Raw genomic sequence first — 14,583 nt, forward strand, 5'->3', positions numbered from 1 at the left:
AACCACGGTTGTACGTCTACCAAGCGAAAGTGCCCACGTTTCTGAAGAAAGCATGCCATGTCCACACATGGAGCCGAGTCCGGTGCGGTGGCTCCCACCTGGAATCCCGGCACGCAGGAGGCAGGAAGACGGAGAGCGTGAGGCCAGCCCGGCCTACAGAGACCCTGTCCCCAAAAGCAAATAAAAAGCACAGCCATCGCAAGGACAGCTATGGCTCAAGTGGTAGAGTGCTGGCCTTGAGCAAGAAAGCGCAGGGGCAGTGCCCAGCCCGAGTTCAAGCCCTAGGCCAGCAACAAAAGCAAAAACAAAACAAAACAAAAAAGCCCACAAGGACAAAAAGAAAACAAGCAATCAGCCTGACCAAGGATGCCAAGCCTTAGATTCGAATCCCTCCGCCAGGTCCGGGGGGTGACTCCGGTGGGAGGCTTGTCACTGACATGGGGTCCCTCCGGTAAGGTGCGAGGTGGCCCTGTGGCAGGCTGCACGGGTGGAGGTGGCAGGGCCGGACCCCCCGCCACTCACAGCCATGGCCTCTGGAACACACCTCCAACTCTGCACACCCCATACAAGGACGGGGGGAGGAGGGGGGCAAGGCACGTGACTAACCCACCGCTCCGCTCCTCACGCAAGCCTGAGACCCTTTTGGGGAACATGAGGTCAGCTACCAGCGCGGCCTGGCCCAGGACTACTGTTGCCAAGGGGTGCAAAGGTCAGAGTGGGGGCTGGCCGTTTGGGCATACCGGTGGAGGTGCAGCCGCAGGAGGCGGGCCCTGAGCGACCCCAAAGCCCATGCGCTGGCACCTCGCCTGGGCAGCGGGCGGCCGTGTCTCCCCGAGCCGAGCCCACGCCTCTCCCCCCCGCCCCCCCCACCTCTCCCCCCAGCAGGAAGCCAGCCTGCCCTCCGCGCTGCGGTCTGCTCAGAGCGGAACATGACTCGGCACCGAGAACCAACACACTCCCGGCAGGCCCTCCACACCACGCGATGACCTCGCAAGAGACACAGGGCGCACGGAGTACAGCAGGCGGCCGACGGCCAGTTCAAAACCAAAATCATCTATGGCCGTGCCTCTCAGCCAAGGAGGCTGCCCTGCCCCCGGGGCACAGCCGGCAGCGGGCGGGCGGCTGGAAACACCGGCTGCCAGAGCCAGAGCCACACTCCCATGAAACTCGGCCCCGTCCCTCGGCCCACGGAAGTAGGTCAGCCAGGCCCTGCGGCCCCAGTGCGGCGAGAGCTTTGATCCTAGGCACCCAAGGCAAGCACGAACCCCACGATGCTGCAGACTCGGGGTGGCCACGGTGCCTCCCTCTCGCGGTATCCTCCAGACCGCGGCACGGCAGGGATGGGGGCACCTACCACCGGTGGCTGGCCTGGCTCCCTGCCTGCCCAGCCCAGTGTTTCCATGGAAAAGGTGCAGGCCGCCAGGCCCCGTCTGCTCAGCCGGCCGCTCTCGGGGGCTGGACAGCACACCCTGAGCCAGGGCGCTCCTTGACAGGGCACGGGGAACAGAGCTTGCTTCCAGGGGACACACGCTGAGTGCAAATGGCACCCCCAGCTCCCTACCCCCGTCCCGAGCGAGCCAAGCAAACACCTCCAAATCCAAGCCGAACTTCTAAAACCAAAGTCTTATTCCCCACAAGGACACCTCCAAGACTCCGGAGCAGATTTAAAATAAATTCCAGGAAAGAATGAATAAGCTGCAGAAGACCAAGAGAGGCAGCGTTACAGCAGCCATCGGGGGGTCAGGGGTGAGGAAGCGGATTCCAGTGGCTGTGGGGGACAGCAAGCCAAGCCCCCAAACTCCAAACTCCAGTGTCAGAGGGGACAGTGAAAAGAGGAAAATACAACCCAGTGCTGGCCATCAACATCACCCCACTAGGCAGTGACTGAAGTGGGGTCTTGCTTCCTAGAAAACAAGGCTGGAAGAAGCGCGAAGCACCTGGGTCTTCCCGATGCTGAGCCGGGGGACTGAGCAAATCCCATTCGTCTCCACCCCGTGCGACGGGCCATTCTAGAGCCGTCAGTCCACGCCGCTAGTGGGGCTTGACAAGCTCCGCACGGCCCCTGCAGGCCAGGTGGGGAGCAGGAGGGGCTCCCCATGCCCGGTCATGCACCTTCGTTCCGGCTCCTGAGGCTGTCCCCTGACCCTGGGACAGTCACACTGCACGTCACTGCCGGGGCACACGTGGGTCACGAGAGATGGGCCACGGGTATAGGAGAAACACGACGCAGTGGGCAAGTGCTGTTCTCGAGTGGCCCATCTTTCAGGCAGGCGGGGGACCCAGGCCTGTCATCCCTGCGCTCGGAGGGCGGGGGCAGGAGGAACAAGGCGGAGCCGGTCTCCTTTGCCTTCCCCCCTCCTGCATCTTGGGCTGTGTGGCGGGCGTGGGCTGCTTTGGAGTGACTCACCAACCAAACCAGAACAGTTACAACTGGGTAAGTAGGCCACGCGCGACGCCGGGGCTGCAATTCCAGAGGAAGCTCTGCCACAAACAAGGGACGGGAGGCACCTGAGTGAGCACCGGCACCCCCACGGCAGCACTGCTGCTGGCCTCCCCCCGCCCCCCACCGCAGCACAGGGCCTGAGCCGGGCAGACGCACTGCTGCTGCCCCCCCCCCCCACTGCAGCACAGGGCCTGAGCCGGGCAGACGCACTGCTGCCGCCCCCCCCACCCCCCACCGCAGCACAGGGCCTGAGCCGGGGCAGACGCACTGCTGCTGCCCCCCCCCCCCCCACCGCAGCACAGGGCCTGAGCCGGGCAGACGCACTGCTGCTGCCCCCCCCCCCCCCACCGCAGCACAGGGCCTGAGCCGGGCAGACGCACTGCTGCTGCCCCCCCCCCCCACTGCAGCACAGGGCCTGAGCCGGGCAGACGCACTGCTGCCGCCCCCCCCACCCCCCACCGCAGCACAGGGCCTGAGCCGGGGCAGACGCACTGCTGCTGCCCCCCCCCCCACCCCCCACCGCAGCACAGGGCCTGAGCCGGGCAGACGCACTGCTGCTGGCCTCCCCCCCAACCCCCACTGCAGCACAGGGCCTGAGCCGGGCAGACGCACTGCTGCTGGTCTCCCTCCCCGCCCCCCCCAAGGCACAGGGCCTGAGCTGGGGCAGACACGCTGCTGCTGGCCTCCCCCCCAACCCCCACCACAGCACAGGGCCTGAGCCGGGCAGACGCACTGCTGCTGCCCCCCCCCCCACCGCAGCACAGGGCCTAAGCCAGGGCAGACGCACTGCTGCTGCCCCCCCCCACCGTAGCACAGGGCCTGAGCCGGGGCAGATACACTGCTGCTGGTCTCCCCCCCACCGCAGCACAGGGCCTGAGCCGGGGCAGACGCACTGCTGCTGGTCTCCCCCCCCCCCCCCCCAAGGCACAGGGCCTAAGCCAGGGCAGATGCACTGCTGCTGGTCTCCCTCCCCCCCCCCCAAGGCACAGGGCCTAAGCCAGGGCAGATGCACTGCTGCTGGTCTCCCTCCCCCCCCCCCCAAGGCACAGGGCCTAAGCCAGGGCAGATGCACTGCTGCTGGCCTCTGCCCCCCCCCCGCCCCCACCGCCTATGAGCCCACCAGGCTCCTAGCAGGGGCACAGCTAAGCTCCGCTCAATGGCGCCTGCGCACAAGGACACTGAGCCTTGAGTTCATTAGGCCGAGAGAGAGAACATCTCCCTCTGGTAACTAACTGGAGATTCGAACTTCAACCCCCCGGATGGGGCTGGACGCTAAGTCCGGGGACGTTCTGGCAGGGCCAGCGCAGCCTCCACCCCCACCCTCCCCCCACTAGGCTGACGATTGCAGCACTGGACGTCACTCGAGGTCCCCAGGGAAGGCAAGCAGACCCCAAGACACCACACAGCTTTAAACCAACTTTGTGATTTTTATTGATGGGTGATAACTTTTAGTTCCTAGGCATCACTACACTGGGCACGAGGGGGGACGCGGCGTCGGGGGGACAGCAGACTCGGGAGAGGCCAGCCCTCGGCACTGGGCCTGCGGGCACGGAGCACAGCGGCAGGAGTGCAGCCCAAGCCTTCCGGTGGCAATCACGTTCCCATCACCCATCTACCGGGCCTAACAGCTTAGCCTCCAAGTACCTCATCTGCGCAGGTGCGGGAGCAAGTCTCACTGCAGTCCTTACGACACTTCTCCTGGGGGGGGGGGGGGGGCGGGGGCTGAAAAGGGGGCTTCTGTTTTGTCTATTTTCTGTTTGGAGTAAGAACTATTTCTTCTCTGATAACTGGCTCATTTTTATCATTTATCAAAAACTAAAGGGTAGGGGAAGGAAGTGTAATGGATTAAAAAATTTAATTTCTTAAGGAAAGATAAAATTCATTTTCACAAATTTACAAGTGTTGCTGGTGCAGGGCTTATTCTACTAAGCAATTAAACTGGGATCAAATGCGGGTTCCTTTATCTCAGGAATCGGCGTTATTCACAAGTACAACAAGTTGTTGTGGATTTTCTTAAATCAAGAGACAGTCTGTTTAAACCAAATGATTTTGATTTGGAAGGTGGAGGGCAACATAAACTAGGCTGCACAAACCCAAGCATCTCCTCTTCATTCTAGCCCAATTCTGCAAGAGGGAGAAAGTTTCTCTCTAAGGAGCCACTACGAGAGGCAGGAAGTTAGTGAGAGTTAACGGCCTACAAAGCGGCATCAGGCACACGACACACACACAAACACGCACACACACGCGTGCGCACACACACATACACACACACACAGGGGTCACAGCAGGTCCACGCGGCGGTAATACAGGAGGTAGGCTGTGCGTTCAGCAGTCGGCTTCACCACCTGGTACTGGTTAATCACCTTGACCATCTGGTCATCGATACGCAGCCAGCCGTTGAGCCCGATCTGGAAGACGTCCGTAGTGTAATGGCCACCTGTGGCACTGTTGCCATGGTGATAGACCACTGAAAGACAATGCCAAGCAGATTCTGAGGAAAGCCCTGCCTACAAACTGAGACACCCCTGCCCCCGCCCGTCCCCCACCACCTCCCCCCGACTCAGGCTGACGCTCAGTTCACTCGTGTGAAGCTGTCCTCATGCCAGGATCAGCTCGGTGCCCCCATGATGTCCTGTCAGTTTTGGAGCCCCAAACTTCAGGCAAAACCACATTCTCAAATGCTTTTAGGAACTACAAGCGCCTTAAGGACCCCTGTGCAGAGCACACAGCCAGGCTTACAGTAAACCGTATTCCACAGACCCACCTAGCCTAGTGGACGCGCACTCATGGGGAGTGAGGTACAAATCTACTCACCCGCAAATAGCCTATACGTCCTGTGGCATTTAAAATTCTTATTCTTAACCCCTGGAGAAAGCAGTTCTGAAAAACAAGACAACAACACTTAGAGAGGCTGAGTAATAAAAGCAACAACAGGCCGGGCACTGGTGGCTCACGCATATAATCCTATTACTCAGGAGACCATGATCTGAGGATCGGGGTTCAAAGCCAACCCAGGCAGGAGAGTCCATGAGACTCTTTTCTCCAATTAGATAGCAAAAAGCCAGAATTGGAGGCATGGCTCAAGTAGTAGAGCTCTAACCTTGAGCAAAAAAGCTAAGGGACCAGGCCCTGAGTTTAAGCCCCAGGACTGGAACAAAACAAAAACAAATGAGAGACAGAGAGAAGAGAAGGGGGGGAGGAGAGAGGGAGGGATGGGGAGAGAGAGAGAGAGAGAGAAACACTAGGGACAGTGCCCCACTAGGCCAGCTACAGGAAGGCAAGAGCAAAGGAAACACCAGTCGCCCCCCAGCTCCCGGCAGAAGCTATGCAAGTAGAACAGACATAAGTGGCAGCCAGCCCACTAAGCATCAGCATTGTAGAGGGTGCTGAAGTTTCTGATGCAAGTTCCTAAAAACAGGTACTGTAAACGCCAGGAAATGAAACAAGGTTTTTTTTCTTTCTGTGTTGTTTGTTAATTTATCTGTCTTCGGAAGGGTAAGGAGGGACACAGAAATGAAGGGACAAAGAGTGAACAGGTGAAGAGATGCAGCAGTGGTACTCACTAGACATTATGTTGAAAAATGAACCACATGGGGCTGGGAATATGGCCTAGTGGCCAGAGTGCTTGCCCCGTATACATGAAGCCCTGGGTTCAATTCCCCAGCACCACATATACAGAAAACAGCCAGAAGTGGCGCTGTGGCTCAAGTGGCAGAGCGCTAGCCTTGAGCAAAAAGAAGCCAGGGACAGTGCTCAGGCCCTGAGTCCAAGGCCCAGGACTGGCAAAAAAAAAAAAGAAGAAGAAGAAGAAGAGAATGAACCACACAACTTGTGGGTGGGGATGGGAGGGGAAAACTGGGAGAGAATGAAACAGGGACACTGTCCAAAAATAAACGTACTCTACCTGAGTTATGTAACTGTAACCCCTTTATAATCATCCTTATAACATTTTTTTTTTTTTTTTTTTGGCCAGTCCTGGGCCTTGGACTCAGGGCCTGAGCACTGTCCCTGGCTTCTTCTTGCTCAAGGCTAGCACTCTGCCACTTGCGCCACAGCGCCGCTTCTGGCCATTTTCTGTATATGTGGTGCTGGGGAATCGAACCTAGGGCCTCGTGTATCCGAGGCAGGCACTCTTGCCACTAGGCTATATCCCCAGCCCCCCTTATAACATTTTTTAAAATTAAAAAACAAAAACAACCAGAACTGTAAAGTCTGCAAGAGCCAGATGTGGAGATTGTAGCCTACACTGAGTCTCATCTCAAAAATAGAAAAAAAAAAAGATGAAACAAAAAACACCTGAGCAGCACAGGCGGCTGACAGTGCAGGGCAGGAAGAGGCGGGCGGACAAGTCCCCGAAGCCATCTGAGATGAGGTCTGCATTCTAGGTCTCCTGACAGACACAACGGGGAGAACGATCACTACAGTTTCCCCAAAATTTCCTTCTTTTTGGTTCTCAAACGGGGTGAACCCCGCAGCTGTGCTGTCAGCCAAGAGCCCCTGTTCTGCTCATACTGGTGGTTCCTGAGGTGAGTGTCTCCTTGTGCCTGGGCTGCGATCCCCTTGCCCGTGCCTTCCCATGCTGCTGGGATAACAGGGTCTGTCTGCTTGAAAGGGCAGTTTAGTAAGAAATTGAATATGAAAGTCTATTACGGTCAAGAAACTCAAAGGAGAAGAGGTGAGAAGGCCCTGCCCCGCCCTGCCCACACCAGCCCCTGGGGGCCCTGTGCCGAGCCAGGCGCCGGGCAATACCTTTGCTGATCTCCAAGTCCACGGGATAGTCGATATTCTTGACCAGCTTCTGGCAGCCGCCAGTCTTCTCGTAGACGAATCGCTTGAGGTGCAGCACGAGGACAGGAGGCAGCTTTTCCAGAGTCACCCTCCGGCTGATCTCCACCTGCAGACACCCCCGCTCACCATCCGTCCACCTCCCCTCAAGCCCCGAGGCTGCCCCACCTCCACCCAGCAGCTCCACCGCCACTGCCCACCTCCCGGCTCTGGCTCCCGGCTCTGGCTCCCGGCACTGGGTGTTTTAAACAAAAACTGCCCAACGGATGCAAGCTGGAAAATAGGGTGCAGGATTGGGCCTGACTTGTGCCGATCCCGCAGGAGGCTCCTGGGAGGACGAGGGCAGGCCTGCTCTGTCACCCTGGAAGTGCGCTGCCGCTGGAGCCCAGCCGCCATGCACTGCCCGCTGCTCGCGAGCCGGGTCAATGAACGACGTCCAAGCACCGCTGCCTGAGACCGTGCAGCCTCACTATAACCCCGTGACCTGCTCCAAACAGGGCGGGCCTCTCCTTCCCAGCACATCCATCAAGTCACCGCCACCACCTCAGACACGGAGCACAGGACACTCTCTAGTGCCAGGGAGAAGGGAGCAGGAAGCAGGACTCTCTCAGCACAGCCCGTCCTCTCCACGCTGCTCCAGCGCGAGGACGGCAAGAGCACACGAGCACCAGGCACCTCACGCTCCAACCACACAGCGCGGGCGTCAGGGGTCCTAACCAGCTACTCAGAGCAGTGCTGTGTGACAGGGCGGAGGACCCGGGAGGGCGGCAGTCTAGCATCCCAGGAGTCTCCACGAAGTGACTGTGGGGAACAAATGTTCCAGCCACTCCCCCCGAAGAACGTGCAAATGATCAGTCCAGCAGAGCCAGGCCAGCCCCTCCTCCCCGCTCTTCCCAGAGGCCCGGACACACACCTCCTGCTTGGTTTTCGTGGTGTAGCCTTGGACAGCCTCTCTGGCCACCAAGCTTTCCAGTGCGTCCTGGACAGTGCGGATCTTGTCAGACTGGATGTCCAACTGCAGCGTGAAAAACGGCTGCAAAGTGGCAGATTCTTTTGAACTCTGCTGGTAAACCACAGACCTGAGAATCGAGAGCACAAACAAAGACAGTGAAGACACCATACCCTCCAAAGTCACCAAAGGAAAAAAGAGCATAAGCTCTGGAAATAAGATTATTCAGTATCACCTCCAGACCAGAGAAGAGAGAAACCAAACGCGTGGGGGAGGGGGGAGGGGGAATGAGGGACGAGGTAACAAACAGTACAAGAAATGTAGCCAATGCCTAATGCATGAAACTGTAACCTCCCTGTAATTCAGTTTGATAATAAATACTTTAAAAGAAAAGAAACCAAACACGTGCTGAACTTAAAAATTGAACTGCTGCCTGCCACCCTCTGAACACTAGCCACTAAACCTAGAGTTCTAATCTCCAGGCATGTCTGCTCGCCCGCCGACTCTCCACCACACAACACGCTCATTCCCACTGCCCCTCACCAAATCCCAGGAAATCTCAAAGGTTAACGGGGTATTTTCTAATGGCACTCCCCCTATAAAAATGACACACAGAAGGCAGAGGAGCAGGTTCCAGATGAGAAAAATAAGTGCTTTCAGAAAGAAAGAAGCCAATTTGACCTTGTTTTCTTAGCTAGCATTCTATTTCATTTTTCCCTTTCTTTGTTTTCTGGGTAAAAAATTCAGCCCGTCTCTTATTTAGCCTCAGCAAGAAAACACTCCCATAGCTCAACAAGGATTCTAGTTCCACAGCCGGGATGGCCTAACTGATGGACGGAGCTTCACGGCCAGACCCCACGGAGAAGTAGCTGCCAGCTTGTCCTGCCAGAGGCCAGCGAGCACCGCCAGGCTCCTCCCAAGCACCAGAAACCCAAGTTCCCTGGGTTCCCAAAAAGTGACAGGTGCCAGCCAGGAAAACGGGTGAAGAAATCATGTTGCCCTCTGTACTGAAAGTCCTGTTTTACCAGGTGCTGGTGGCTCGCGCCAGTAATCCTAGCTACTGCAGAGGATGAGATCTGAGGACCCTAATTCAAAGCCAACCCTGCTACCGTGAAACTTCACATTCTAGCTCCTCCAATACATGTACCACCATTGTTGTTATGAAAACAACCTAAGTGTCCACCCTCAGACAAATGAATAAAGAAATTGTGATGTGTACAGACATGAAATACCATTCAACCTTTAAGAGGAGGATATTGCCACTAGCCACAATGTGGACAGACTGGGAGGACATTAAAAAAATGGAAGAATAGGAATGCTCATGCTATATGTGGAACTCAAGTCAAACACAGAGACAAGAGAATAATGCAAGGCCCAAACAGGCATGGCCTAGGAGGGAAACGGGAGTGTAGCTCGGGGGGCATACAACAAGGAGGGATACAGAAGGAGACAGTGCACTGCACTCGAACAGCGAATGCGGGTGAGGGTGAGAAGACAAAGATGATCACTTGTTTCTCTGTGGTGACTTGCATCATGCTACTGACTATGCACAAGGAAACATGCAAATTAATAAATAAATGCAATGCCCCCAACCAAGTGCCCAAGTTTCCCCTGAGAGAACACACGCTTCTGACCAATCAGCTTGCTTTTCGCACCATGTAGCACTGACCTAGAAGAACCTGGAGGAGCTCTGTGGCCCAGGCCCGGGGACAGGGTCCTGCAGAGCACCAGCAGGCAGTGGAGAGCGCGGGCAACAGGGAGGCAAAGGGCAAGCCAAGAACGCCAAGGCAAACAGCACACACTCTACCCTTCAGCAGAGGCAGCCCCTCAGAGCCCAATGGCACACACCTGATGTGTCCTCCAAAGATGCCGGTGATTGGTGTCTGGACGAAGTCGGCCTGGCGGGTGACCGAGGTCTTATTCCTAGGACCCACCTGCTCCCATTCATCCTCACTTCCTGCGCCTTGATCTTCCTGCTCCTCCTCATTGACCAAGTAGCTTCTGGGCCCATTGGAAATCCTCACTTCTGAAAAGGAGAGCATCTGCTTAAGCTACTGTTTACGAGAGAGGAAAAAATAGAAACAAAGCTTCTCCATCAACCACCTAAACAGATGTTCAACTGCTATCTTGAAGACGGGGTATGCTCTACAAGGAAAACATGGCAATCAACCACCACACACACACACATACACACACACGCGCGCGCGCACACACACACACACACTGAATCCTCATCTTAGAAAGGCCAGGCATGGTGGTACACACCTGTAACTCCAGCACTCAGTCAGGGAAGCTGGGGCATAAGGAGCCTATCTCAGGCCAGGCTAGGCTAGGTAGTAAGACGAGACCCTGTCTTACACACAAGAAAGCTAAAGGATGTTGATACGCGTGTACGAGTCTGAAGACGCTCTGCGAAGGAAGATGCTGTTACTGGGGAGCGACAGCTGCTTCCCCCGGCTCGCGACCAGGGTCACGCGTTAGAAACGCCAGGGTGAGCACACTGCAACTTCACATCGCTCAGAAAAATGCACACACACCATGTGTATGCGCAGACACACAAAGAAACAACAACTGGCAGAGAGCCGCAGACCCCAACAGTGACACAGGCACCGGTGTTCTCATTGGGGCTGAAGCCAGCATGTGGCTAGCAGGAGCAGTGCCTACCCTGTGCCAGGTCCTGGTAAACTTGAATGCGGCTAACTGCAACATTGTGCACAGTACTTGGCGGGCAGTGCACACAGTGCGTTCTTTGGTGAGGAAAGGAGCAGTCTGGGGAACTGCTATGACATGCGGGCCGCACACAGCAACTGCCGGAGGGAGGAGGGGGGTCTGTTGCACTGAGCTCCAGGCACACAGCATCCACCCCCAAAGATCTGGGGGCCAGAGGGGACCCCGTGTTCTGCTGCACTGAGCCAGGCATGCAGCACCTCTTCCCAGAGGATCCGTGAGGTCTTCCCACGTTCTGCCGCACGGCACCATCACCTACTTTCGCTGTTGGGCGAGAGGAGCTTCTTCAGGCTCAGCATCTCCTCGTGAAGTCCATTGAGAATGAAGCCTAAATACTCCTCGGCATCCTCCTGCCGGCCCTGAGGAGGTCAGACACACCGCATTAGCCTGCAGCGCCCCTCGAGGTGCAAACGAACACCTGCCCTACACCCAGCACTCGCGAGACCGGAGTTCCACAATAACATCCTAGCGGGCTGGGAGGGACCAGAAGAACAGATTCTTCTCTAGAACTAAACAACAGTTTTATTTTTTTATGCATGCTTTTACAAATCTGTTTACAATACACATTGTGCTACAGTGAGGAAGAGGACAAAGAAGGGAGGAAAGGGAAAAGAGAAAGATTATTTAAAAATTGCTTCCAGGCGCTGGTGGCTCTGCCTGTCAGCCTAGCTACTCAGAAGGCTGAGATCTGAGGGCCACAGTTCAAAGCCAGCTCAGGCAGGAAAATCTGTGACACTCACCTCCAATTAACCACCAAAAAATTGGAAGTGGCGCTATGGCTAAAAGTGGTAGAGAGCGAAAGAGCTCAGGGGCTGAGCGTTTAAGCCTCATGACCAAACAACAACAACAACAACCCAAAAAACAATTGCTTGTTTGAAGTGGGTTCAGTGGTGGTCGTCTGTAGTGGCAGCTACTTGAGAGGCGGAGGTAGAAGGGTGGAGACGGGTGGTCTGCCTAGGCCAAAGCAGGAGACTCTGAACAAATGAACTAAAAAGGTAGAAGAACTAGAGGCGGTGAGCGTGCCTGCTCAGCAACCGCGGAGGCCCGGTGCTTTCTGTGCTCACAGGAGGCAGGAGCTCGAGGGGGCTTTCCTTCCTCACGAACGCAGGCAGCGAGCAGCTGGCCCACCTCCTCCTGCCTTCACTTGGTGGGGAGTGACCAGGAAGGGGCTCAGATCACAGGCAGCCAACTACATGCGGAGAGTCTATGTGCTGAGTCTCCCTGTGGGACGGTAACCACACACCACACACTTTGAACACCTCCCAACAGCTCCTCCTCCATACGCCCGGGTCTGTCTCATCCTGAACACGCAAGTCCCAGCACTGAAGACAGGGCAGAGGTGCCAGGCGGCACCCCCTTCTAGCTCCGCCAGGCAGACACACACCTTCTCACACAGACTCGACTTGATCACCGTCAGGAGTCTATAAATGTATGTGGGTTCAAAGGCAGCTCCAGGGCGGATATCCCTCACGATTTTATCCCCAAGAGCTGCAAGGCAAACAGGACATGGGTATTTTAAGTAAAAGGATAGAGAAGACAGGCACCGGTGGCTCGCGCCTGTAACCCTAGCTGCTCAGGAGGCTGAGATCTGAGGATCACAGTTCAAAGCCAGCCTGGGCAGCAAAGTCTAAGCCAGCTTAGGCAAAACAATCCACGAGACCTTTATCTCCAGTTAATCCACAGAAAACCAGAACTGACACTGTGGCTCAAAGTGGTAGGGCACTAACCTTGAGCACAAGAGCTCAGGGACAGCGCCCAGGCCCGAGTCCAAGCCCCGCAACTGAGGAATGGATGGATCACTGGCCCTCGGACCCAAACTGGCTGGAGCCCGACAAGCCCACTCCTCTCCTACTCCACGTAGCCTATACGCAGGAGCCTCACAACTGACTTACCTTGCCGGGGCTTGGGGGGCACTGGCATGTTAGTGAACTCGTTCATTAGCCGAACACTAAACAGGGAGGAAAGGCACATTTTTAAGAAGACATACTTGAAGTGAGTCTACAAATGGCTAAGTAGGATATTCACAAGTATGAATGAGCACAGCAGGTTGTAGGTGATCCATGCTACAATAACTTGTGAATCCTTAAATCTTGACTACATACAGTTGACATAATTTAAGTGTAATTTTAATCTGGTAAACACTACAATGTTCTCTACTGAATCTGAGGAACACAGATAAGCAATGTCCCAATTCCATTCCTAGTTAACTTCTATTGATAATCACGAATGATGTATCTTTTCAGGAAGACAATTCTTTTTTTTTGGCCAGTCCTGGGGCTTGGACTCAGGGCCTGAGCACTGTCCCTGGCTTCTTTTTGCTCAAGGCTAGCACTCTGCCACTTGAGCCACAGCGCCGCTTCTGGCCATTTTCTGTACATGTGGTGCTGGGGAATCGAACCCAGGGCCTCATGTATATGAAGCAGGCACTCTTGCCACTAGGCCATATCCCCAGCCCTCAGGAAGACAATTCTAAGTATAGGAAATCAGAGTTATTGAACTCCTCAAATTCGAGTGATTCCGGGCAAGTCCCACCCCCTTGCAGACGGATCCCTTACTTACAAGCTGTCTATCATGGGCGTGGACGTGCAAGGCCTTTGCACTTTGGAGTACAGAGGGATGAACTTCATCAGGTGGTACATCGGAGGGCAGGCAACCAGGGCCTGCAGTGTCTGGATTATGGCAGGAAGACAAAGTAAAGGAAAGGAAGCAAACCCAGCACATCCCCTGAGGCCTACTAAAAAACCAAAGCATAGGAGGGGCCCTGATGGCTCACTGCTATACTCCCAGCCACTCAGGAGGCTGAGATTTAAGGATTGCGGTTCAAAGCCAGTCCAGGCAGGAAAGTCTGAGACCCCTATCTCCAATTAATCACCAAAAAAGCCAGAAGTGGAGCTGTGGCTCAAGTAATAAAGTACTAGCCTTGAGCAAAAAAAGCTCAAGGGCAATGCCCAAGCCCTGAGTTCAAGTCCCAGGGCCAGCACACACACACAGTAAAAAAAAAGACAAAAACTCTAAAAAGGAATAAAGTAACTAATCACAAGGACAGCTGCCTTATTGTGCCCATGTAAGGGATCCATGTGATCAGCTTTATATCCAAGAATTTGGAAGTTAGGCACTGGGCTCATGCTTATAATCCTAGCTACTCAGGAGGCTGAGATGTAAGGACTGTAGTTTGAAGCCGACCCAGGCAGGAAAGTCCATGAATCTCTCATCTTCAATTAAGCAGTAAAAACCTGAACATGGAAATATGGCTCAAATGGCAACATGCCAGCTTTGAGGGAAAAAAAAGAGAACTTGGGTTCCTGAGTTCAAGCCTCAGAACAGGCACAAAGCAAATACTACAAACGTTTAAGAATTTGGTCTGGGGGCTGGGAATATGGCCTAGTGGCAAGAGTGCTTGCCTCGTATACATGAGGCCCTGGGTTCAATTCCTCAGCACCACATATACAGAAAATGGCCAGAAGTGGCGCTGTGGCTCAAGTGGCAGAGTGCTAGCCTTGAGCAAAAAGGAAGCCAGGGACAGTGCTCAGACCCTGAGTTCACGGCCCAGGACTGGCCAAAATAATAATAATAATAATAATAATAATTTGGTCTGGTTGAGCATGTGAGCATGGTAGTACATGCTTGTAAACCCAGGAGGAGGCTGATCCTCAAATCAGAACAAATTCGCAGTTCCAAG

At 55.2% G+C, this 14,583-nt stretch overlaps 1 protein-coding gene across 3 annotated transcripts in view; it reads right to left on the reverse strand.

Annotated features, from left to right (window-relative positions):
• Positions 1-3,846: 3,846 nt before the first annotated feature.
• The window catches only part of Usp10 (ubiquitin specific peptidase 10), a 38,694-nt gene continuing 27,957 nt past the window's right edge, over positions 3,847-14,583 (reverse strand). The window contains exons 6-15 of one of the 3 annotated variants that reach the window (XM_048355011.1): positions 13,464-13,573; positions 12,797-12,852; positions 12,289-12,392; positions 11,164-11,263; positions 10,026-10,203; positions 8,142-8,307; positions 7,193-7,337; positions 5,258-5,323; positions 4,718-4,910; positions 3,847-4,687 (exon numbers count right to left, since the gene is read on the reverse strand). In XM_048355011.1, coding sequence (XP_048210968.1) covers positions 4,723-4,910; positions 5,258-5,323; positions 7,193-7,337; positions 8,142-8,307; positions 10,026-10,203; positions 11,164-11,263; positions 12,289-12,392; positions 12,797-12,852; positions 13,464-13,573 — 1,113 coding nt within the window. In that variant the 3' untranslated portion in view covers positions 3,847-4,687; positions 4,718-4,722. Of the gene's footprint in view, positions 4,911-5,257; positions 5,324-7,192; positions 7,338-8,141; positions 8,308-10,025; positions 10,204-11,163; positions 11,264-12,288; positions 12,393-12,796; positions 12,853-13,463; positions 13,574-14,583 lie in introns of all 3 variants that reach the window. The other 2 variants (XM_048355012.1, XM_048355010.1) reach the window with 2 other exon arrangements.

This window comes from Perognathus longimembris, chromosome 10 (assembly GCF_023159225.1).
Source record: "Perognathus longimembris pacificus isolate PPM17 chromosome 10, ASM2315922v1, whole genome shotgun sequence".
NCBI classification, from domain to species: domain Eukaryota; kingdom Metazoa; phylum Chordata; class Mammalia; order Rodentia; family Heteromyidae; genus Perognathus; species Perognathus longimembris.